The sequence below is a fragment of the Coptis chinensis genome, chromosome 4 (genome assembly GCF_015680905.1).
Source record: "Coptis chinensis isolate HL-2020 chromosome 4, ASM1568090v1, whole genome shotgun sequence".
NCBI lineage: Eukaryota > Viridiplantae > Streptophyta > Magnoliopsida > Ranunculales > Ranunculaceae > Coptis > Coptis chinensis.
Genome location: NC_141459.1, coordinates 54915103 through 54941580, shown reverse-complemented (window position 1 = coordinate 54941580; position 26478 = coordinate 54915103). Strand labels below are relative to the sequence as shown.

Sequence of the window (26478 nt, the reverse complement as noted above, 5' to 3'; positions counted from 1 at the left end):
TAGTACATTCTGCCAGTTTTTCAGGCTTTTGGATATATATTTAATTGATGAACTATTAGAGATGGGATTCATCAAATCCATTACCATCAGTGCAATGGTATCTTTATTTGCAGAAGCTGACAACAAGACATTCTTGGCCTATCCTCATAGATAATGCTATGATGAAAGGGCATTCTGATGTTTACTGTGAATTTACCACAGCATGTCTGAAATATACTGAATATGAAACTTATCCTTCAATTCATTTGGTATGAATTCACCGACAAAGACCGACTGATATTTCAAAGGTTTTTTCTCTTTTGGAAGCTAAAGAAAAGTTTCATATTATTACCATTGAAGATAGATCCAAATAAATGGTAGATATTTGTGTTATTGTTCTTCAACATATTAAATGGTCTATTAGATATAGTGTGGCATAAAAGAATCCAAGGTCTGAATCTGATAGATATCTGATCCAAACAGAATCATTGGATAATTCCAATATAACTAAATTTTATGAAAAAATAGGCCGAAAGAGTTCTTTGGCACTTAGCCCATCTGCTATGGAGAGTTGGCAACTTATTAATGAAGAAGGCCCTTATGAATTCATTACTCATTTAGGTGGCTTTACTTCCGACTCAGAATCGAATGAAGAAAAAGAAGACTTCCTTTCCTAAATTGATGAGCTGTTAAGCACTCAACTTGGCATTCCTGATTATATTTGATTATATTGGCAGACATCATGGCCCATGATAAGGACCAGAAACAGAATCAGCATTATTTTGCTTTGGATTCTTATCCTTATAGCTGGAATTAAAATGCTTTGTCCAAGAGGGACCCTTGAGAAAGGCATCCTACCTTTTGCTTTTCTTAAAGTCAAAAAGTTAAATAGAATTTGAGCATTATAAGGATTATTATCCTTTCAAGACAGAAGTAAAAGACAAGTATGCCTTATCATGGTGGCCCAGTCGACTGCGACTACTTTAGCACACGTAGCCACTTCCTGTGCGGACTCCAAATTATATTTTGAGTTCCGACTAGTATAAAAGAGATACCTCACCCGTGTTGAGGAACATCTTTCATTTTTTTCTTTGTATTAAGTCCAGTGTGCTCTCCTTTTCCCCCCTGTAACATAAACATCCATCTATATAAATAAAAGTTTAGTTTGTTTATCAAGTGTTCTTGCTGTTGACTGACATTTCTGCATTAATCAGGTGTTTTACCTGATCTCTCTTTGGTCGAACGGGGTATATGCACTAACCTCAATTTAAGCTGTCATGGCTATGATACCAAAGAGAGCCATGGCAGCTTAAATTGAGGTTAGTGCATTAACGGTGAGAAAATGTTTTACAATTCTATTAATTGTTTTATTTCCTAAGAAAAGATGTAAGTAAGGGATAGCCCCATTATGATTAAGGAAAAAGGCATGAAGGTTACTCTTTAGGACTACTTGCTAAACGCTCGGATTACCGACAATAAGAATGTCCGCCTGGATCTTAAAATACTGTTAACTCTTCCTTACCAGTAGTATGAATATTATCTTGTTAGAGATGAAGTTAGGATTACTTAATTTCATTCTTGTTGATATAAGACTATTTGCATACGCAATAGGTCACTATTATTTCTTTCATTTATGATGGTAACTTTGGGACGTCACCTAAGTCTCGTAGGGTATATGCAGTGCCATTTAGCAGGATATGCATTTTAGGCTGTTTGCTCCCTATAAAGCATTGACAGACGTGGTTTTACTATTATAAACATTGAAGACTTGATTTTGATTTTACTGTTTATAATGCTTGGTGAAGAAGACGATATAACAATGATCACATCATGAATAGTTTTAAAATGAACAAATGGACGATTCATAATATGGATCCCAAGACCATATATCGATATGGTAACTGGATTGAGAAATTGACCAGTAAAATTACTGTAAAGACTATAGAACAAACTATTAGTTTACATTCCATGAGTAATAATTTGCATCTTTTAAGTTCTCGTGATTTATGTCCTTATATGAAAAATTATAAATTTATTCATGTAGGATTAATACAGGTTGCATTTAGACCTTTGACCCTTTTGGGGATGAATGCTTGTATTCAAGCAACTCTAAGAGATGATAGGTGTCTCAACTATTTACCTTCCCTTACGGGAGCAGTAGAGACTAGTCTTTGTCATGGACTAGTCTATTTTGATGTCTATCCTAATTTAAGTTTGTCTTTATCGGATAGAAATCTTTATGATTCTTTATCATTACAAATTCAGGCTAAAGGTTACAACTTTTTACCTGGATCTGAGGTGATTGGAATTACCTACAAAATTCACTATAAGGTGTTACAAACTTTAACTCGTACTGCACGGAATAAATCTACACCAGGTAAAACTGTGTTAATTGATACTAATCTTTTAACTTCTAGTGTAGCTACACCCAGGATGATTCCTTGGAGTGAAATTCAATTTCCTGATTCATGGACTTGCAGAAACGTTGTTCAACCATAGCCAATCATTAATAATTATTTAGATCAAATAATTCAATCAACTGAAGGTGAAGTTATATTAAACTTTAAAAAACCTTTTGTTAGTAGAAGTTTGTCTTTGAGATCCTCTTATAAAATCTCCATACCACAATCTTCTAGGCATTCAGTTTCAGAAGTTGATTCTATATCTCAGTATAATCAATCTGTAGAAGAGATTCGTATCTCTAATCAACAAATACCACATGGTATTTATACACAAAAAGCTAGGAAATCTCCCACAGCTTCAGAGATGGAATTGGTTTTGTAATGGATTACACATATAATAAAACAAATCAATTTTATAAATTAAAATATGAAGAGTTGAGTAAATATTTTACTCCTACAGAGTTGAAACCTATGGTTCAACCTTATAATGATTATTTTAATTGGTACCAAAAGAATCGTACTACTCTTGCAAAATGGTTTTGTCTTAAGTATCAGAATAATAAAATTCTTAATTCTAGAGTTAATCGTGCCACTCTGAGTAAGGATATTAGTGATTATTTAAAATCAAAACAACAGGAAAAGTTGAAGTTATCTGATAAGATGATTAATTTACCTAATAAAGAGGTTAAGCAAGTACAGGAAAAGTTATTTCTCAACCAGTAATTTCTAAAGTAAAGAAGAATATTACTATTGAAAATATATATTTACCCCTGTCGATAATTATATTGGTGTTTTAGAATTTAATCAAAAAAAGTGGACTACTTCTGATGAAAAGGAGATGACATTTGTTCACCCTCCAACAACACATTTAAGGCTAAAAGATAGTCTTGAAATTGTGGCTTATGTCAAACCACAAGATGATCTTAATAGATATATTCGTACAGATGATGTTAATAAAATTTGTAAGCAGAATAATTACACTAATATAAGTTTACAAACTATTGGAGCTCAATTAATTAGAATTGAGAATAATGCAGAAAACATCCTTAAACATATCCCAAGGATAAATCCTAATAAGAATAAGGATAAAGAACCTTAACCAATTGTTATTTAAAACAACATAATTCTTACGGTAATTTCCGACCATCTATTAAACCCACTTTGGATATTCCAAATTTTAAGTTGGATCAATCATCATCAAAAAATGATTTTATTGAAAAATTATATGGTCAATTAAGTAAATTGAACCTTAATACTCTATCTTAAGAATCTAATTCGGAAGATGACATTAAGCCAAATGATATTTTGGATATTGAAGCAAATTTTGTTTCTCCTAATATTATGAAAATAACTTATGATATAAGAATACTCATAAGATAGGACATGTGGGTCATAATAGAAATTATTATCCTCATCCTACACCCTAGGATATTCTTTATGAAGAAGCTTATTTTAATGACCAGGTGTCTTATAATGCTAAGACTATTTACACTTGGAATATTGATGCTAAATCAGAATATCATATTTATCACACTTTACAGCAGATGCTCATGTATGCGAGTGTTTGCAAAGCTCATGGTAATATAGATGTTAATGTCTGTAAGTTTATAGTCTATGGTTTTGTTAGAACTCTCAAAGTTTGGTGGGATAATGTTCTCACTAATGAACAAAGATATGAGATTTTCAACTCCACTAAGTCGGAGTTTAATTCAGAAGCAAACCAGGAAGCATCCACATCAGATGTTGTTTATACTTTATGTTTGTCTATTGTCCATCATTTTATGGGACTAGAAGGAATGACTACTGAGAAGAATAGAGAAGTTCTCCAAAATCTTAGATATCCTTCCCTATCTCATTTTAGATGGTACAAAGATGTGTTCTTAGCCAAAGTGCTTCAATTACATGATGCTAATAGTGAGCATTGGAAATCTAAGTTTATTGATGGTTGTTTCGACCCCCACCTATGTGGCAAACGTCCATTAGAAGGGGTTGCCATTTTATTTGTTAAATCGACAGGGCTAAGGCCCAATTTGCAATATCATAGATTGATGTACAGGACCATTAACTTATGTGTCTAGGGTTGAACCCTAGCCACATGGCTTACCACTTACATATATTAATTTATGTCCAGATTCGTTTCTTAGCAAAAAGATAATCATCAACTAAGAGTCATACTTGAGCTACAAGAAGTTTATACTCTACACATATAAATACAAAACTATTTTTCATAAAGAACTACGTTCTTGAGACTTTATCCCATCGATAATTTGGGTACGTAGGCAACCGAAAGGTACAGTCTCATCATTCTCTCAATCACCGTCACTTTTCTCATTACTTTTCTACATGATTCATCTTTTTCATCACCACTTAGTATTTTGATCATATTTGGTCAAAACATAATTGGCGCCGTCTGCGGTTCTTATTCAACACCCTCGATCACATTCTACAAAAGTTATGACGAATACTAGAAGAACTCAAGGTCCCTATGCAATTGCTAACGATCATCGCAAACATGATGTTGTCGTCTCATATTATTTGTTAGTAAGACTCTTATATCAGCTGAATGGAGGCATTCTTGTATTGAGAAAATAGCATTAGCCTTGTTTCATGCTATTAGACGTCTTCAGCTTCTTTCAAGGAAGGAATAGTCAAAATTTATACTAATCGAATATCAGCTGCGCAAGTTTTTTCGCAATATCTACGGATCAAGTCGCAGAATGGACAAGTTACCTTAGCGCTTACAATATTATCTCTGCCACTTATACAGTTAAAAAGAGACAAACTTTGGTTTCGCTAGTGGCTGATTTTCTTATTGATAATATTCCTATGTCAAACGCATTACTAGATGAGGAACACGTCGATCCCTAATTGTCATTACCTCCCGGGGGTGATGACTTGAAATACTTATCGAATATATAAGCTGATTGCTAAATTTACACCGATAGTTCGCATAATAAGTCTGGCTCCGTTATTGGTTTTGTCATCTTGAAGCTAAATGAAGACATAATTGAGAAGGTCTTTACGTTTAGGTTTTGATGCTTCAAATAATATGGTCGGGTACGACACTGTCATTTGCGGTATACACACAGCTGTTCAATTGGGGCGACTAAGTTACGATTAATTATTCTAAGTTAGTCGCTAGCCACTTTGAATAATAATATACGGCTCACAATGATAGAACGGTCGTTTATCTTGACTTAATTCAACGAATTGCATGAAATTTTGCATCTATTAGTATTGTGTCGTATCAACATTATGATGTAAGGCATCCTGATTCTATCGCATACTTATCCGTGAAAAATCAAGTCGTCGCTGTCAAGACTACACTGGATCAACAACTTATGATGTCAGATGATTCCAACGAGCTTGACACTGATAATGTCTCGGTATCTACCGACAATGATCATGCAGCTGACGATGCTCCGGAATTCCTGATGACCAAAAACTCTATTGCAACAGCATTGGATTAACCACTTATGCTGTCAGATGATTCCAACGAGCTTGGCACTGATAATGTTTCGATATCTACCGACGACGATCATGTAGCTGACGATGCTCCAGAATTCCTGATGACCAAAAACTCTATCGCAGCGGTACAAGTCTCAATCATCTCATTCGTTGTTTGAGCAAAACGAACGATTTACTAGGCCTCGAAGAAATTCATTCAGGAATATGTGCACACCACTCCCGGGGGGTGAAGTCTCGGTCACAGAGTAGTGACCTAATAGTATTGGTGTCCACACATGCCAAAGGATGTTAAGTGTTTGTCCGAGAAGTGTGTGCCTTGTCAAAAACATGATATATAATATGGGTCAAACTTCCCGCGATGAAGTTTCATCCAATCCATAAACCTTAGTCATTTGCGAAATAGGACCTTGACATTGTTGGTTTATTTCTGACAGCCCCTGGCAGTATTCATTTCTTGCTCGTCGCAACAACTTATTTTACTAAGTGAGCAGAAGGCCCGATCCATGCTTTAGACATTAAAAATTTCTTATAGCGTGACATTATTTGCTGTTTTGATATTCCATCATCGTTGACTTCTGACAATGACAAATAATATGTCGTCAAAGAAATTTGACAATTTTGTTTTGACTTTAAGATTCGACACAATTTCTCGTCACCATACTATCCTTTATTCAATAGACAAGATAAATGAAAAACCGGACAAAACTTTGTTCGTTTGTTTCTCGTTCAGTAGTTTATTTTCCATTATTATTTTTGCACTTTTCAAGATTTGGTTATCAATAAAGAAGTATTTCTTTCACTTTAGTTCCAATGGTATAATTATGTTTCCATCGTAACATTATTATCATTACGAAAAAAATCTGACGAAGTTACCACATTTAGCTTCGTAAGTCTAAGTTTGAACGCTTTTACGCTCACTTAATACGTTACTATCGCTATGACAAAATCTAACGAAGTTACCACGTTTAGCTTCGTCAGTCTAAGTTTGAACGCTTTTACGCTCGCTTAATTCGTTCTTATCGCTATGACAAAATCTGATGAACCACGTTTAGCTTCATCAGTCTAAGTTTGAATGCTTTTATGCTTGCTTAGTACGTTGCTATCGCTACAACCAAATCTGACGAGGTTACCATATTTAGCTTCGCCAGTCTATGTTTGAACGCTTTTATACTCGCTTAGTACGTTACTATCGCTACGACAAAATCTGACGAAGTTACCATGTTTAGCTTCATCAGTCTAAGTTTGAACGCTTTTACGCTCGCTTAGTACGTTATTATCGCTACGACAAAATCTGACGAGATTACCATGTTTAGCTTCGTCAGTCTAAGTTTAAACATTTTTACGCTCGCTTAGTACATTACTATCGCTACGACAAAATCTGACGAAGTTACCACATTTAGCTTCACCAGTCTAAGTTTGAACGCTTTTACGCTCGCTTAGTATGTTATTATCACTACGACAAAATCTGATGAGGTTACCACGTTTAGCTTCGTCAGTTTAAGTTTGAACGCTTTTACACTCGCTTAGTACGTTACTTTCGCTACGATAAAATCTAACGAAGTTACCACGTTTAGCTTCGTCAGTCTAAGTTTGAACGCTTTTACGCTCGCTTAGTTCGTTCCTATTGCTACGACAAAATCTGATGAAGTTACCACGTTTAGCTTCGTCAACCTAAGTTTGAATGCTTTTACGCTCGCTTAGTACGTTGCTATTGCTACGACCAAATCTGACGAGGTTACCACATTTAGCTTCGTCAGTCTAAGTTTGAACGTTTTTACGCTCGCTTAGTACGTTACTATCGCTACGACAAAATTTGACGAAGTTACCACATTTAACTTCGTCAGTCTAAGTTTGAACGATTTTACCCTCGCTTAGTTCGTTCCTATCGCTACGACAAAATCTGACGAAGTTACCACGTTTAGCTTCGTCAATCTAAGTTTGAACGTTTTTACGCTTGCTTAATATGTTACTATCACTACAACAAAATCTGGCGAAGTTACCACATTTAGCTTCGTCAGTCTAAGTTTGAACACTTTTACGCTCGCTTCATCCGTTACTATCACTACGACAAAATATGACGAAGTTACCACGTTTAGCTTTGTCAGTCTAAGTTTGAACACTCGTACACTCGCTTGGTACATTACTATCGTTATGGCAAATTCCGGTCAAGTTACCACGTTTAACTCCGTCAGTCTAAGTTTGAACATTTTTACACTCGCTTAATCTAATTTTGCCAAGTTAAGTTCGCATTGGGGGCGTTTTGCTCTACATTGGGGCGTCTTGTTCTATTTCATTTCAACTACATAAATCAACAACATTGTAAATTTTCCGCAGGTATGTTATCTGACAAAACAACCATATTCAATAGCAACCTTATACTTTATTTTTATTTTCATCAACAACATTTTTAGCTTTATGGTATTACATTCACACAATTACCTAATTAATTGTCTCTGTCAATTGTCTTACGATCGCTCGATTAAATCTTTATTTTCTTCTTCGAAATCTGCATTCGCTTCGCTTAGCTTAGCGCTTTCGGTTAAATATTTTCCGATAGCTTCATTATTTTTTCTAAGGTATTGTGCCGATCTTTCTACGAGAAATTTTTCGAGAGAATTTTTTTGATAGCTTCATTATTTTTTCTAAGGCAAATTTTTGTCAGCTTCATTTTTTTTTTCAAAGGCATTGTGCCAATCTTTCTACGAGAAATTTTTCGAGTGTAAATCTTTGACAGCTTCATTATTTTTTCTAAGGCATTGTGCCGATCTTTCTACGAGAAATTTTCCAAGCAAAATTTTTTGACAGCTTCATTATCTTTTCAAAGGCATTGTGTCGATCTTTCTACGAGAAATTTTCAGAGCGAAAATTTTTGACAACTTCATTGTTTTTTCTAAACCATCAAGCCAGTCTTTTCTGAGCGAAACTTTCCGAGTGAAACTTTCCGTCAGCTTTATTGTTTCTGCTCAAAACTTTTCTTCACAGACTTTTCATCGATATCTTTCGCCCGTCATACCGCCGTTTCTACCTGCAACGACAAGATTAAACTTTTCGTCAGTCTTTCAGACTTAACCAAACTTTTAAGATAACTGAGAAAAAGTACTAACATACCTGTTTCATGCTGTCGAAACTCTTTGACACCGCTTTTTCATATTCTCCGAACTTTTCTCCGTCTTCTTCGGCAGCTGATAAGTGCTCAAAAAGTGCAATTTAACCCTCGATTATGCCTTTTGTTTAGCCATCTTAGTGGACTAATAGTGTTTATAAGTTATGTTTTATGATTTTACAGGTGAAAGAGAAAGTTTTGAGGAATATTAGAGAGAAAGGGGTAAAACGGAGCAATTCAGAGCATTAAGGATCACATGGGAATCCCGTGGACAATCATGGAGAAGGCCAAGGAATTGAAGCTATTAAAGATGTGACTTGGTCCTATTTTAAAGCGTATTTGGAAGCCCAAGGCCAAAGGATTCGTTACTTGGACCAAAGCCCGCAAAAGAGGATAGAAGGTTAGAGCAAAAGAGGAAAAATAAACTTCCACGTTTGGGACGCAAGGATTGTGCGTCCAGATGCAATGCTCGCGTCTAAGATGCAAGGATCGTGCGTCCAGACGCATGAAACGACACTGTAGCCACTTCCTTCTCAGTTTTAGAGACAAAGTTGGACTCTGAAAGAAGTCTATTTGTATTAGGAAACAAATGGCGGTTTGGAATGCTTCTAGAACTCATTGTAACCCCTATAAATAGAGGACCTAAGTGCCTCATGTAATTGGCCAATTCACTTATATTCTTGTCTCCAGAACTTGAGGCAGAGGTCGACTAATAATAAAAGATTCGGTTTTAACTATTTAAGTCTTAATAAATTAGTATTTCTAGTCTTATGTTCTTCGACTCTTCTTCTTCTCGTTCTTTGTGTTTTTCCTTCTTTATGGAAGGCTAATCTTCTCTTTCAAGGGAGGAGATGAAGTCGATGCTTAAGGTTAAATGATTCTTCTGGTTCATGGTGTTCTTCAATCAGGTTAGTTCTTTATGTTTTTAGTTATTAGTTCTATTGCCCACACCAGGGGATGGAAGTATAGAATAGGGTTTATGTTTTGCAATATTAATATCATGCTAGTGTTCTTTACTTTTATTCTAGTAGTGTAGTTCTTTAAAGTTAGGGAAGTATTCTTTGTGTTGCCTTAGAAGGGGTAGCTCAGGGAGTGGTTGCCTAGGGGAAGTATTCTTTGTGTTTGCCTTAAGTGGTGATTTATTGAATGGCCGCCCTATTAGGAAGTACTCCTTGATGTTGCTCTCGGTAATACATTGAATGGCTGCCCGAGCTTACATAAAAGGAAAAAATATATTAATAGCATAAGCATAGGAACAACCTTAAGTAGAGTTAATTGTTAACGATGTTTCGTCCAATAGGGTATCGGCACTCGCTCGATTACCTAATTGTAGTCTACTTATAAGAACAACCATGAAGCAGAAGGTCATAGATTAAAAGTATTGGTGGATTCTAATCTCTTGAATTCCCTCTCTTATAAATTCTCAATAGTTTAGTTAGTTTAGTTTAGTTTAGTTTAGCATTAGAATCTAAAATCTCTACAATCATAGTTTTTAATCCCTCAAATCTCTTTCCAGTCTTGTCATTCACATAACATACACTTAAAAGTGGAACGATACCCTACTCATCCTTTACTTATTGAGGGATAATTAGGTTTTGATACGCTTCTATTTATTCAACGACCATCATTTATCTACATCATCCATCTACATCATCTATTTACATCATCCATATACCATCTCATCTACACACAAAAGGAGCGCGTGTCAGCAGCCCAAAATCAATTTTTCTTGAAACCCAACAATTTGAACTTAATATCCTAGTAGATCCAATTTGAAACTGATTGATCCTAAGCTAGATTATGCTGGTCAATCTTTAGTTGCCTATTAAATTCGAAATTACCGATCACAAAACCCAAGTTAGAAAGCATCAATGTTAGTTACTTCGACTGCCCTCTGTCAAGATCATCCCCAAAAATTTAAACTCATTAGTTTGCTAGTCGATCAATATCCTATTGGTAGCTTACCTTTTCTACCAGTACAATTGATACCCATTCAGTTTTTCGAAGTTGCCGATCTAAATTGCGTTCCTAATCCCAATTGATTTTGGCAAAACAATTATAGATATTCCACTTCTCTTTGATTGTTTTACGCTTTGCACTGGTCTCAAAATCCATCTCAACTGAACCAATTGAATTGAGTCGTCAATTTTCTCTTCTCGACCGTGTCCACTTTTCTAGTTTGCCATGTCCACAATTCTCTACAGAGGAGAGCCACATCATTTGTTGTCATACCCATCCGAGTTCGGTTTTGGTTGTTTAGTCTTTGGGGCCATTTGTTTTGGGCTTTGTTTAATAAGATAATATTGATCTTGATAATAACAAACATTACGTTATTAATTGGATATAATGACAATACTAAGATAATAATGATTACGTGATTCGCCTCCTTAATTGATAACGTAATGATGGCATCATTAATTGATAATATCTCGATCATGATAATAATGGGTCCATTGACCGAGATATTATCGTAAGTTAGAATGCGAACATTAAGTTATTAAAGTTGGTTGGACTCAGACTTGAACTCTTATCTAATCCAAATTCTTATTTAATCCAAACTCTTATCTAATCTAAAACGCTTATCTAATCCAAACTCTTATCTAATCCGGATTCTTATCTAATTCGCATTCTTATCTAATCCGAAGTTGGCATCCTCGCTAAAGTCTTCACCTTCGAATCCGATTCGTATTTAACTTTTTTTTCTTTCTATTATTACTAAACTACCCCTACATTTAATTTTAACTGTCTAATCCTAATATAAATCTTCCACTGGCATGAGTAGTCAAAATCAATTTTATTATTATTACGTAATTATTTCGATACAGTTTTTGCCATCAATTTCTTTTACAATTTTTTCTGTGCCACCCATTTCAATTCTCACTACATTGCATCCCATATAAGTTAGTTATACATTGTTTTGTTCACAATAATTCACACATTTTTCTCAACAGTCCATTTTCATATCGTTTACATTCACACGACACTTTGTTATACATTTCGCTCACTCTTTTCTTATTCCATTTTTTCCTTAATTTTTCTTCTCTTCTTTGCCATATGAACTTTGTTCGTATGCCAAAGAGGGGGCGGTGTTTCGACCCCCACCTACGTGGCAAACATCCATTAGTAGTTTATTTGTTAAATCGACAGGGCTAATGTCCAATTTGCAATATCATAGATTGATGTACAGGCTCATTAACTCATGTGTCTAGGGCTGAACCCTAGCCACATGGCTTGCCACTTACGTACATTAATTTATGTCCAGATTTGTTTCTTAGCAAAGAGATAATCATCAACTAAGAGTCATATTCAATTACAATTACTTGAGCTACAAGAAGTCTATACTCTACACATATAAATACAAAACTATTTTTCATAAAGAACTACGTTCTTGAGACTTGATCCCATCGATAATTTGGGTACGTAGGCAACTAAAAGGTACAGTCTCATCATTCTCTCAATCACCATCACTTTTCTAATTACTTTTCTACATAATTCATCTCTTCCATCACCACTTAGTGTTTTGATCATATTTGGTCGAAACAATGGTCTCCCTAACTTCTTTGCATAAAAAGTTAGGAAAAATCTTAGAGACTTAAATGAAGGATCTACCATTCCTTATCATTCTCTAGTCTTATTAATCATGTCATTCAGGAAGGTCTTAGCCTTTGTAATGATTTAAAGCTACAGCACCAGATTAAAAAGCATAATCTTTCTGGTAAGAAAAAGTTAGGAGAATTTTGTGAGCAATTTGCTTATGATATTCCTACTGAGAGGAAGAAGAAGATTTCTTCTCATAAAACCTATAACCTGTACAAGAGAAAATATTCTCGTAAAAAGCCTTTCAATAAAAATTGGAAACCTAATAAGGAGTTTCACAGTAATCCACATCACAAAAATAATGTTATTTGTTTGAAATGTGGAAAGATTGGTCATTATGCCAACAGGTGCCAAACTAAGCAGAAGCTTAATAATCTAGAGATTGATGAAGATCTTAAATTACAATTAAGTAAATTATTACTTAATACTAGTTCTTCTGATACAGAAAATGAATCTGATGATCCTTATTCTTGTTCTTCAGATAATGAATCACCATATCAATGTAACATGCTACAATCAAACTGTGATAGCATGGAAGCTATCTTACAAATGAATGATTTGACTATTAATGTTTTAACCACGGATTAGCAGTCTGTTTTGGATCTTATTGATACTATTACAAATCTTGATACTAAGCTAAAGTTAATTAAAACTTGCTTTAAAGCTGTTAAGGATGATATTCTTCCCTCTAAAGGGTACAATCTTAAAGAGGTTTTTGATCGCCTAGGTAAGAATAAACCTAGTTCTTCAAAATCACTAGTCTCTCAAGACCTGAAAACTGAGGTCCAGAATCTTAATAAAGAGATTCTTCAATTAAAGCTAAGAGTGTTACAGATTGAGAAACACCAATTTAAGGAAGTTACAGAAGAAAAGTCAAGTTGAAGACTTTCACCACTGCAATTTTATTTCCACTATATTTTCCAAAAAATGGGACATTTTTATAACTTTGATTATTAACAAAGAATATATTCTTACTGATTATATTGCTTTAGGTGATAGTGGTGCAGATATGAATTGCATCCATGAGGGATTAATTCCTCAAAAATATTATGAAACTACTACTCAAACTATGACCAAGGGTAGTAAAATAGCTATTGACCTGCTTCCTTTTGTGTATGTAGATGGTATGTGGGATATGGATAGATGATAGATGATGGTCGTTGAACAAAATAGAAGCGTATCAAAACCTAATTATCCCTCAATAAGTAAAGGATGAGTAGGGTATCGTTCCACTTTTAAGTGTATGCTTATATGAAGGACAGGACTAGAAAGGGGGTTTGAGGGATTAAAAACTATGATTATAGATATTATAGATTCTAATGCTAAACTAAACTAAACTAAACTATTGAGAATTTATATGAAAGTGAATTCAAGAGATTAGAATCCACCAATACTTTTGATTCAATGACATTTTGCTTCATGGTTGTTCTCACAAGTAGACTACAATTAGGCAATCGAGCGAGTACCGATGCCTTCTTGGACGAAACATCGTTAACAAATAACTCTACTTAAGGTTGTTCCTATGTTCATGTTACTAGTATCTTCTTTCCTTTTATGTGAGCTTGGGCAGCTATTCAATGAATCATCATCTAAGGTAAACACAAGGAATATTTTCGTTACTCTAAAACACTACACAACTAGAAGAAAAATAGAGAATAATAGTATAATATTCAATTACAATAAATAAAACCCTATTCTAGCATGATATTCGATTGCAATAAATAAAAGCATGTCACTAGCAAATATTCAATTGCAATAAATAAAACCCTAAACTAGCATGATATTCGATTACAATAAATAAAAACCTTAATCTATACTTCCATCCCCTGGTCTGGGCAATGGAACTAATAACTAAAAACATAAAGAACTAACCTGATTGAAGAACACCATGAACCAGAAGAATCATTAAACCTTAAGCACCGGGCTTCATCTTCTCCTTGAAGGAGAAGATTAGCCTTCCATAAAGAAGGAAGAACACGAAAGAATCGAGAAGAAGAAGAGTTGAAGAACATAAGACTAGAAAGACTAATTTATTAAGACTCATTAGTTAAAACCCCATCTTTTATTATTAATCTCTTTACGCCTCAAGTTACGGAGACAAGAGTATAAGTGAATTGGCAAATTACATGAGGCACTTAGGTCCTCTATTTATAGAGGTTACAATGAGCCCTAGAAGCATTCCAAATCGTCATTTGTTTCCTAATACAAATAGACTTCTTTTAGAGTCCAACTTCGTCTCCAAAACTGAGAATAAATTGGCTACAGTGTCGATCCATGCGTCTAGACGTACTATTCATACGTCTCAGACGCGATCAATGCGTCTGGACGCTCGATCCATGCGTCCCAGACGCGTTAGCCAATTTTGTCTCTTCTGCTCTATCCTTCTATCCTTTTTTGCTGGCTTTGGTCCAAGCAATGAATCATTTGGCCTTGGGCTTCCAAATAGGCTTTAAAATAGGTCCAAGTTGCATCTTTAATAGCTCCAATTCCTTGGCCTTCTCCATGATTGTCCACGGGCTTCCCATGTGATCATTAATGCTCCGAATTGCTCCGTTTTACCACTTTTTCTCTAATATTCTACAAAACTCTCTCTTCGACCTGTAGAATCATAAAACATAACTTACAAACACTATTAGTCCACTAAGATGGCTAAACAAGAGGCATAATCGAGGGTTAAATAGCACTTTTTGAGCACTTATCACAACTCCTAACTAGCCTTTTGCTAGTCTCTTAGCAAATAAGATAAAAAATAGATAAGTGATCAAAATCACATCCTAAGAACAAAAATAAAATCCTAACTCACTTTCTCAGGCATTGCGATTGCATTTACCATATGCAACAAGATTTTAAACCTTTAAGTTCCCCAAAAAGGACGAGTTATAGTCTCGTGAGGGTTTTCAGGTGATATACCCACAAAATCAATCAATAGCATGTTCAAGAATGATAGTATTTTTCAGAGAGAGAAATTCCTTACCCACTTAGTGCTTACTTCAACACACGGTCTCCATTGCTAACTACATTACTGCAAAGACTCATAGATTATGATGGGAGATAGTAAAAATTGACAAAATTCTCAATCAAGACTTATGTGTGTACTTAGTCAATCTCCTATACTCTCCTATCCAAGAAACGGAATCCCTAGTTTACCTTTAGACAGATAATCTTGACTTTCAATCCTCACCGGTCATACTCTCATAAAAGAATCTCTCAGAAGATGGTTTACTATTTTAGCTCATGTATGTGGGGAAAAGAATAATGAATACGAACATCCCATATACTACCTTGAAAAACGGACTTCTGGATGAAATTAGTCTCATGTAAAGAATGTCAATCACATATGAAGTGTCGGGTCCTTCACTTTAGCATCCTCTCACCTATTCTAGACTTCGTACCATACTGTAATGATAAGTCATGGGTTGTAACTTGGTTTGGGTATTGGTTTATGAAGGAAAGGTAAAAAGGATTCAAAGGTTGTTTCTGAAAAACACTAAGGGTTTTGCTTCATTATTTGGAAAATTTCTTCAAATTCTGTATTGCAGAGAAAATTCTTCCTTTGTCTTAGCTTTTCCATCCATTCTGTTCAACTTTTTTTTTTTTAGCTCAGTGGTATATCCTTGATTAGTACTGGATATGCTTGTTTTCCACTAGCTTCTTTCACTTAGAACAGAATGATGGTCTTCATTGTATCTCTCTGGTATTTCCTTGTAATCTTCCTTTTATGCTATTTCTTTTTCTTTGTGCCCCTTGTATTCTCAAAAACATATGGGTATGGCTGATAAAGATTTTGGCTATACTCCTTGTCTAGAGTTAGGTAAAGGGTAAAGGGTTTTATGAAAGAAAATGGCTTATTGTAAGGCTCAAAAGGGTTTAACATGATGGTCCTACTAGGTGGGATAAAGGCTGAATGGGTTCACTACTTGACTTATCAGTATGATACTCTGTTTCGAATAGACTACAAGACCTAATGGTTATCTCCCCAGTTGATGTCACTTCGTGATTAACCAAATCAACAATATCAACTATCTATCAAACTCAACACTAAGCAGTATAGAATCTATATCCCAAACTCATCATTAAAATTCATTTTTCTCATGCTACTGATATAGAAACAAAAATATTTTGTTTTGAAAACTAATTTTCAAATTCATTTCTCAAGTACTTCTCAAGTACACCCTCCCCCAACTTAACATATGCATTGTCCTCAATGTATAGAAACTAAGTAAATGAAATGAATGAGAAAAAGGGAAGATGGTACCATTGATGCCGAATATCAAAATTAATCCCAAAAATAAGAACATTTCCTTTTACCAAGATTTTTTTTTTTTGTTAGGTCTTTTCAAGTCAGATCCCTAAGACTATATATCATGCATTATCAATTTGGAGTGAGGAGATCAGATTTTCTTACCCAAATCTGACGAATGTTTGGAAGACGAGGGGGTCTCACCTTGTGGGTTGTAAAAAATACTCCTTGATATGCCGGAAAGATTGCTGGTGAAGTTGCTTCTCTACCTTGAACTATTTCAGGTCTGATGATTGTATGATAGGCCTTGTGGTTCCTCTGTGTAGAAGATTGATGAAAATCTTTCTTTCTAACAGGACAATAGTATCTGATGTGCCCTTTACCACCACAGTGATGATAATGGATGTCCGGGCCGATTTGGGCTCAAGGTGGGCGGTAGACTGGTTCACATACTTCTCTCGTTCAGACAATGATGGTGTAAAAGAGGCTTCAACAATGCAATGTTTCTTATCAATATGGTCCACTTTCTGCTTCAGAAGACTCATTTCAGTTTCTAGATTCTATTGTTTTTCCAAAACTTCTTTAAGCTGATTCTCTAGTAACTGATTTTTCTGGGCAGAAGTTTGTTGTTCATCTTCTCAAGGTATGATACTCTCTCTGCCAATTTTCCATTCTACTCACTTAAATCCTGAATTTTCTGTATAGATTCCAAGAACATGGCTAGCAACGCCTCATAGTTTTCTGTAGATTGAGCACTCTCAATTGTATCTTCGAATGGGAAGGATTCTTGTATCATGCTATCAAGGAAGTACACCTCTCCACCTTCAGCGTCATCACAATCCTTATGCAACAGGTGAAAGATATTTATGTCCATGGACATCTTACCAAAGTTGATCTTCATTTCACCGTTGTGACAATTTATCAAAGCTTTTGCAGTAGCAAGGAAAGGTCGGCCTAAAATAATTGGAATTTTATCAAAGGCCTCCTGGGTGTCTATCACAATGAAATCCACTGGATAGTAGAAATCGGCTACTTGAACAAGAACATCCTCAACTATGCCTCTGGAAATCTTGGTAGAGCGGTCAACTAACTTCAATTTGACTTGTGTAGGCTTTAGGTTCTCCAGGCCCAATGTTTGGTACACATGATTTGGCAAGAGATTAACACTAGCACCAAGGTCTAAAAGAGCATTACCCGTGAATTTTTCTCCTATCTTGCATGATATTGTAGGACTTCCTAGATCTTTGAGCTTGACTGAGCTTCTCTGATGGATAATAGATGTTGTTTGTCCAGCTAGAAACGCTTGCTTTGGAACATGAGTACTTCTCTTTATGTTGCATGCATCCTTCAAGAATTTGGCATATGATGGCAACTGCTTGATCGCTTTGAGAAAGGGGATATTAATGTTATCTTTCTCAAATGCCTCCTTCATCTCTAAAAATTGCTTGTCCTTTTGCTTTGAACAAAAAACATAGGAAAAGGTGCCTTTGGTACAAACACATCAACATGTGTTTGCTCTTCTTTCTCTTTGGCATTCTTACATATCTTGTCTTGGTCATCTTGACAAATGGGAGTGGAAAGGATTTCCCCCACTTCCTTTTGAACTTTATTTGAAATCTTGACCGATTGCTCTATAGCAATGTCATCATGAGAAGGTAAGTCAACCTTGTTGTCTATCTTCAATCCTGATCTGAGAGTAGTAATTGAGCTAACATGATCATGGAGCTGATCAGTACTAAAAGTTGTCCCAATGTGGCATACATCTTCACTCTTCAATATTTGTTCCAATAAGCTAGGTTGGGTGGCTTGTGTCTTTACAAACAAAGCAGTGGTGAGTTGGTCGACCTTAGCCTCTAGAGACTCCATTCTAGAACATTGACTTGCCTGAGATTGCTGGAGATTGAGCTGAGACTCTACAAGAAGCTCTAGAACACTTTCAAACTTCTGATTTTTCTGTGATAGAAAAGTAATTGCATTCTCCAGGTTGGCAGGTGTGGCATAATTTCTCCTAGGATCAGACACTAACTCTCCACTTGTATTGGAATTCTGTTGAGAGTATAATTGCTGTTGAGGGACCAACTGTGAAGCTTGACTTATCTGTGGAATGTAACTTTGGTCTTGAGAACCTGGGGGTCCAGCATTCTATCTCTAATAATTACCTTGAAAGTTATTACCACCTTGGTTGGGCCTCTGAAATGAGTTTATATTGTACTCTCCAACTGATGCAAGTTGATAGTAATCAGGACATTCTAGAGTTGCATAAGAAGTTTCCGAACAGACTTCACAGTATCGGCTAGTTTGCATGACTGGGAGAGATTTAGCTTGAGACTTGTTGATCTTGGAGGGATTCATAGAGAACTGGTTGAATTTCTTACTCAAAGTTTCAATACTGGTGGCCAGGCTGGCCAATGTAGACTTCAGTTCTTGATCTGATTGTTCATGTGCTTGGTAACCAAATTGCTTTGGCTCCCCCTCCATGCTAGCTACATCCTCGTTGCTAGTAGCCCATTGTTGTGTTTCTTCAGCTAAATTCTTGAGAAATTTGTAAGCTTCCTCTCCATCCATTGATATAAACTTGCCTTTGTGCATTGACTGTATCATCTGCTTGTTCATCATCAAGAGTCCTCGATAGAAAAAATGAACCAGTGTGCTCTTGTCATATCCATGATGTGGACATGAGACTAGCAGATTATTGAATTTCTCCCAGCTTGGATGATATTCTTCAGTCACTTTTCCTTTGAAATTGCTGATAGCTTGCTGCATGGCATCTGTCTTTTGGGGTGGGTAGAAGTTGTTAATAAACTTTGTTCTCAACTTCTCCCAGTTGTCTATTGAATTGATCAGCTGTGTAGTTAACCATTCAGAGGCTTTACCTTCGAGTGAGAGCGGAAAAAGAATCAACTTGATACTCTCATCTTTGATATTCTAGTTCTTGAAAGTTCTAAGGACTGATAGAAATTTGTTCATGTGAACATATGACTGAACATTGTCTAAACCATTGAACTTTGGAAGCATAGAGATTACTGATGCTCTAAGTTCAAACTGGTTAGATTCTGTCTCTGGAAAAACAATACTGCTGGGTGGGTCTCCAATGATTGGCGAATAGAAATCGCTCAGCTTCTTCCTCTGCTGTGCTTGCATGGGTGGGATAGCTTCAGGATTATTGTTGTCCATAACACCTCCATCATTGCGTTTGACCATTGTATCAATCTTGTCTAGTATTCTTGCTATGTGAAGATGATAAAAAACTATCCTACTATGCTTGACTGCAATTAAACTAATATGCAACTATTCTAAATTTTACTAATATGCAAAACTACTTTCCTTCAACTGGGTTGGGCTTTGCAGCTAGTATCTTGCTCGTTGTCTAAAGCTGTCTCTTCTAGGGTTATGGTGAATCACTTAGATTGCTTAAGTACCATGGCCCACAGACGATAGTCCGTTTGTCAAGATTCAAACAAGAAACACTAGAGTTTGATGTTTCACTGTGTTGGCTTACAACTTCAATTATTGAAAAGGTCTTAAATGCAATTATACTAGAAAGCAATAAAACTAAACTATGATGCAACTATACTAAGAAAGCAATAAAACTAAACTACGATCCAATTATACTAAGAATGAAATAAAAAGAATGAAGATTCGACTAACCTGGATGGTAGATCTTGTCTTCGAGATGTCCTTCAAGCTTCTTTCTTTCTCAAAAGGATGAATGATGTGGCTAAAATTACCTCAAGATCCAAAATTCTAATCTTGAAAGAAAACGTTAAACATAAACAACTTAAAATGGCAGCGACGCCATTTGACAATGCTTCCTAGGGCTACAATTAATTATATCCCCGGCAACGGCGCCATTTGACCTGCTTCTTTTTGTGTATGTAGATGGTATGTAGGATATGGATAGATGATAGATGATGGTCGTTGAACAAAATAGAAGCGTATCAAAATCTAATTATCTCTTAATAAGTAAAGGATGAGTAGGGTATCGTTCCACTTTTAAGTGTATGTTTATATGAAGGACAGGACTGGAAAGGGGGTTTGAGGGATTAAAAACTATGATTATAGATATTATATATTCTAATGCTAAACTAAACTAAACTATTGAAAATTTATAAGAAAGTGAATTCAAGAGATTAGAATCCACCAATACTTTTGATTCAATGACATTTTGCTTCATGGTTGTTCCCACAAGTAGACTACAATTAGGCAATCGAAATAGTGCCGATGCCCTCTGGATCTAAAACATCGTTAACAAATAACTCTACTTAAGGTTGTTCCTATGTTCATGTTACTAGTATCTTCTTTCCTTTTATGTGAGCTTGGGCAGCTATTCAATAAATCATCATCTAAGGCAAACATAAGGAATACTTCCGTTACTCTAAAACACTACACAACTAGAATAATAGTATAATATTCAATTACAATAAATAAAACCCTATTCTAGCATGATATTCGATTGCAATAAATAAAAGCATGTCACTAGCAAATATTCAATTGCAATAAATAAAATCCTAAACTAGCATGATATTCGATTACAATAAATAAAAACCTTAATCTATACTTCCATCCCCCTGGTCTGGGCAATGGAACTAATAACTAAAAACATAAAGAACTAACCTGATTGAAGAACACCATGAACCAGAAGAATCATTAAACCTTAAGCACCGCCTTCATCTTCTCCCTTGAAGGAGAAGATTAGCCTTCCATAAAGAAGGAAGAACACGAAGAACGAGAAGAAGAAGAGTTGAAGAACATAAGACTAGAAAAACTAATTTATTAAGACTCAGCTAGTTAAAACCGATCTTTTATTATTAATCTCTTTCTGCCTCAAGTTCTGGAGACAAGAGTATAAGTGAATTGGCAAATTACATGAGGCACTTAGGTCCTCTATTTATAGAGGTTACAATGAGCTCTAGAAGCATTCCAAACCGTCATTTGTTTTCTAATACAAATAGACTTCTTTCAGAGTCCAACTTCGTCTCCAAAACTGAGAAGAAATTGGCTACAGTGTCGATCCATCCGTCTAGACGTACTATTCATGCGTCTCAGACGCGATCAATGCGTCTGGACGCTTGATCCATGCGTCCCAGACGCGTTAGCCGATTTTGTCTCTTCTGCTCTATCCTTCTATCCTTTTTTGCGGGCTTTGGTCCAAGCAACGAATCATTTGGCCTTGGGCTTCCAAATAGGCTTTAAAATAGGTCCAAGTCATCTTTTTTTTTTTTTTTTAGAATTAAGCTAGGGTTAGGCTGACCCCCTCACCTGTATAATTCAACCAAGTCTTACATAGATCGTACCTATAGCATCCTCCTCTATGAGTCTATACAATTCTCTATCTAGAGGAGGTGTAAACTTTACCAAAACATTACAATCAGAAATCTTAAGCCCTGCAAGCAAATCTGCCGGCTTGTTAGCTTCCCTGAAGACATGTGCAAAGGAGCAATAGCTGAATGTGGCGACTAGGCTTTTGTGATATCATGGCTTCCAAATTCGAACACGTCCATGGTGGTTTTGCTATTTTTGTGATGATATTCACTGCTGTGAGTGAGTCGGTTTCAACTTCCACCTTTTTATATCCTAGTTCAGTGCATAGCTCTAGTCCAATCCGCGATTGCTTTTCGCCTCGATAGAGAACAACTTTGTACATCACCGCTTCCCGTAAAGGCTGCAACCACCTCTCCTTGACTGTTCCTGATTATACCTCCATGGCCGGACCCCTCTGCCGTCAAAGCACCATCTGCGTTTAGTTTTACTCTGCCTTCCTCAGGAGGAAGCCACTTACATTCTTTCCTCTTCCTTTCTCTGAACTTTACTCGAATTCCTAATGTCTGACAAAGCTGTCTTGCTTCCAGCGATTCTTCAATCTCAGCTGTTTGCATCTGCACATATCTCTTTAGTTCTCTGCTGATTTTCCTCAGGACTATTTTCGCTGGCCTCTCCCTATTCTTGAACCTTCTCCCGTTCCTTTCTTTCCATATCCCATCAACTGCCGCGCATATATAGACCTTGTAAGGATCAGCCACAAAGCTGGATCCTCTACATAATCTCAGCAGCGATGACCACTCCCTATTTGAGCTTCTAACATCCGTTGTAATGCCCAGGACTACTTTTATACCATCAAAGATCTCTCGCGAATACACACATTCAAAGAAGAGATGATTTGAGTATTCTCGACTTTGGTTACACAAGCAGCAGCAGGAGGAAGTAATGATTTTTTTCTGCACCAGCCTTTCTTGCGTTGATAAGCTATTCGAGAACAGTTGCCAGGTCGTAAAGGAGTGTCTTGGGATAACCCTTTTGCCCCACACAAGTCTCTGCCATCTGACTTTTTCTTCTTTTACCCTCAGGGCTTCATAGGCACTTCTCGACGTGAATTTCCCACTCGGATGCGGTGTCCAAACCACTCGATCTTGAACTAGATGCTTGTTGATTCGTGTACCCAAGATATCCTCTCGTAGCCTATTACACTGGATGTTCTGTACCACTTCGTTCCAATCTCCTTCTGTTAAAAGTTGATCCACTGTGGCATTTAGTGGTAGCTGAATTTCAGCAACTGCCTGCGCATTGAACAACAGAGGGCTACTATGACACCATAGATCGTGCCATACTAATGTATCTCTACCATTGGTGATCGAGTACTGAATGAGCTCTTTTCTTCTTTTTTTTACGCTTTCGTAAAATGTTCCGCCATGACCATGAGCAGTCTTGCGGTACAATCATCGTCCACAAGTATTTGTGTGCCAAAAGGTTCTTCCATACCCAGTCAACCCAGATGCTATTTTCCTTCGCCGCTACTTTGAAGACCAAACCACAAGATATGCTCCTTTGTTCCATACTTCCATATTCATGATCCCCAAATTTCCTTCATCCTTTGTCTTACATGTGGTTCTTTTTCGGCTTCGCTTGGTGCACACATCTTTTTGTATCGATTACCACTCCGCGAAAGGTCGCACAAATTTTTCAACTTGTTCAAGAACTGTTTTGGCGTAATGAATGTTCGCCCAATACACGTAGTGAGCCAAGCGATAGTATGAGTTCGCGATCTACCTGCATGAGATAGCAATTTTGCTTTCCAAATCCTTGATTACGCTTGTGACCTTATCTATTAGTGGTTGACATTCTCGATTCCCATCTAGCTGATATGAGAGGAAGTCCTAGGTATCTCAATTTGGGGGAGACAAGTTCAATACCTAGAATCCGAGGCCAAAGCCAAGCTATCCAATTGTCCCATAGCACCGGTCATGATAGAGGTCTTACGTGAATTTATCGTAGCCCAAGTAGCTATGCTAAAATCCCCAAACATTGTCGAGTGCATATATGGAATCCACTTCTCCTTTTTGAAAGATAAGTACATCATCCGCAAACGCCCGGATGTGTGAGTTGACTCCTTTTGCATTTAGAGTGGAATTGGATCCGCTTTTTGTTCCACACTCTCTCGATTAGGCGACCAAGAACTTCCATTATTAGCACAAACAAATATGGAGATAGGGGATCTCCCCTGCCTCAACCCTCTACCTCCGGGGAAAAACCTTCAGCTCCATTTATGAGGACGAGAATAAGAAGGTGTGCTAATGCATAAATCTGAATCCACTTTTTCAGCTTGGATGAGAAACTGAAATCTATCCATCATGTTCAAGATCGCCTGCCAACTCACCGTATCGTATGCCTTTCTTATGTCCAGTTTTATAGAGCATCTTGGAGTTCCATATCTTCTATCATATCCTCTCAAAACTTCATGGGATAGCAGGATGTTATCCTATATGGATCTCTCTGGGATGAACGCTGACTGATTGTCGTGCACTAGTTCTGGTATCACCATCTTCAATCTATTGGTGATGACTTTTGAAACACATTTGTAAATCGTGTTACACAGAGCAATCGGCCTAAAATCTTCCACTTTAGCTGGCGAAGCCACTTTTGGAATCAGGCATAGAAATGTCGCATTTGTTCCCCGAGGCATTTTGTTTGTTTTAAAGACATTTTTGATGGCATTCACAACATCCACCCTGACTGTATCCCAACAAAATTTGAAGAAGAATGGGTTATACCCGTCTGGACCTGGCACCTTATTGTCGTCCATCTCAAACAAGGCTTCCCTGATCTCTGTGTCACTCACCTCAGCTTCCAACATCGTACACATACCTGAGTCAACAATATCTCTGACATTCAGTTCAGTGAAAAATTCGCTTTCACTCACCGGTGGCGCTTCAATACCCATCTGCTGCGTGAAATACTTCACTATGCTCTGAGTAATTTCTGCCTGCCCATGCACTGTTTCTCCGTTATCATTCTCAATTGCCCATATACCCTTCCTGGCTGCCTTTTCTTTCAATGAGTTAAAGAAAAAACTCGAACATCTATCCCCTTCTGTCATCCATTGAGCTGCATCCTTCTGTTCCATATCTATTGCTTCCGCTCTTGCAAGATCAATATATCTCTGCATTGCCTGTTTTTCACTTCTTCCCAGCCCCACATCCAATGGATTATTCTGTAGGTGTATCTGTGCATCACTTAACTGCTGCCTTGCGGTTATAACTCTCTCATGTAAGTTCGAGAAGTTTCTCCTGGCCCAAGGTCTGATTTTCTCCTTTAGCATCTTGAGTTTGTGGATTAGAACATACATGGGATTAGCATATATACGTGTATTCCAAACTTCTTCTAGCATATCTTTAAACTCCGGTTGATAAACCCAAAAGTTACAAAATCTAAAAGGAGTCGGGGACCGGCTGAAGTCATTCCATGTGGCGACATAGGGGGGAGTGATCGAAACTCCCCGAGGGAGGAATTCAGCCCCTCGTGATTAGGATATTTTTGCATCCACAAACTGTTTATTAGGCATCTATCTATTCTTGACATAATGCTAGCGCGACCACAGATTTATTCCACCAAGTGTAGAAGAATCCACTAGCATTGATATCGGTTAATCCGGCGATTTCAAGACAAATGAATAAAGTCCTCGGGCTTCTTTAGGATGCATAGGTTCACCCCCTGTTCTTTCATTCGCTGTTTTGATGTTATTAAAATCCCCCACTACACACCAAGGTTTTGTGATTGAGCTCTGTAGCCTAATCACATCTTGCCACAAATCTAATCTCTCCTGAAAAGAATTGCTCGCATACACCACTGTAAGGAAAAACTCTTCCGCCTTTGGTAGGAATTCAACCCTGCAATGAATGAGTTGCTCTGACATGTCTATCTTCTTTACCTTCACCACAAAAGGATCCCAGCATACCCAGATTCTGTCGGACCCAGCTTTCTCATAATTATTTTCATGCTCCCAGTTAGGACAGCAAATGCTTCTTATTCCATCGTACTTCTCCTTTTTCACTTTTGTTTCGAGAAGCCCAAACACACATAACTTCTTTTCAACTCTCACCTTATTTATTTCCTTTGCTTTCAAAAGGTCATTCGCTCCTCTCACATTCCATACACATATCGGACCTATCATTAGTGATGATTTTTTTTGTTCTTTGTTCCCTTGGGTCGCCCCCTCTTTTTACTTCCTTGCTGTTTTTTCCACCGGCCGCTTGTGTTCCATTTATCTTGGCTGCGAGTCACATCTCCCCTTGAGCGGTTTGAGGTTCTGCAGCCAATGGAATCAGATTTCTATCTTTGAAGTATTCCGTCTCTTCTTCAGATACTACTACGTCAGACAGCTCCCCTAGCCTTGTGCTTTCACTGAATTTATTGAA

The 26478-nt window shown here is 36.8% G+C and overlaps 2 protein-coding genes across 2 annotated transcripts; both read right to left on the bottom strand.

Annotated features, from left to right (window-relative positions):
• Positions 1–22368: 22368 nt before the first annotated feature.
• Positions 22369–23702, bottom strand: LOC147504058 (uncharacterized). The gene is made up of 2 exons (XM_086605049.1): positions 23667–23702; positions 22369–23343 (listed from the first exon to the last, which is right to left on the bottom strand). The coding sequence occupies exons 1-2, from the start codon at positions 23700–23702 to the stop codon at positions 22369–22371; spliced, it is 1011 nt and encodes a 336-aa protein (XP_086461175.1).
• Positions 23703–25706: 2004 nt separating this feature from the next.
• LOC147504057 (uncharacterized) lies at positions 25707–26234 on the bottom strand. Its single transcript, XM_086605048.1, has one exon. It carries the CDS (start codon positions 26232–26234, stop codon positions 25707–25709), a length of 528 nt encoding a protein of 175 aa, XP_086461174.1.
• Between the last annotated feature and the right edge of the window lie 244 nt (positions 26235–26478).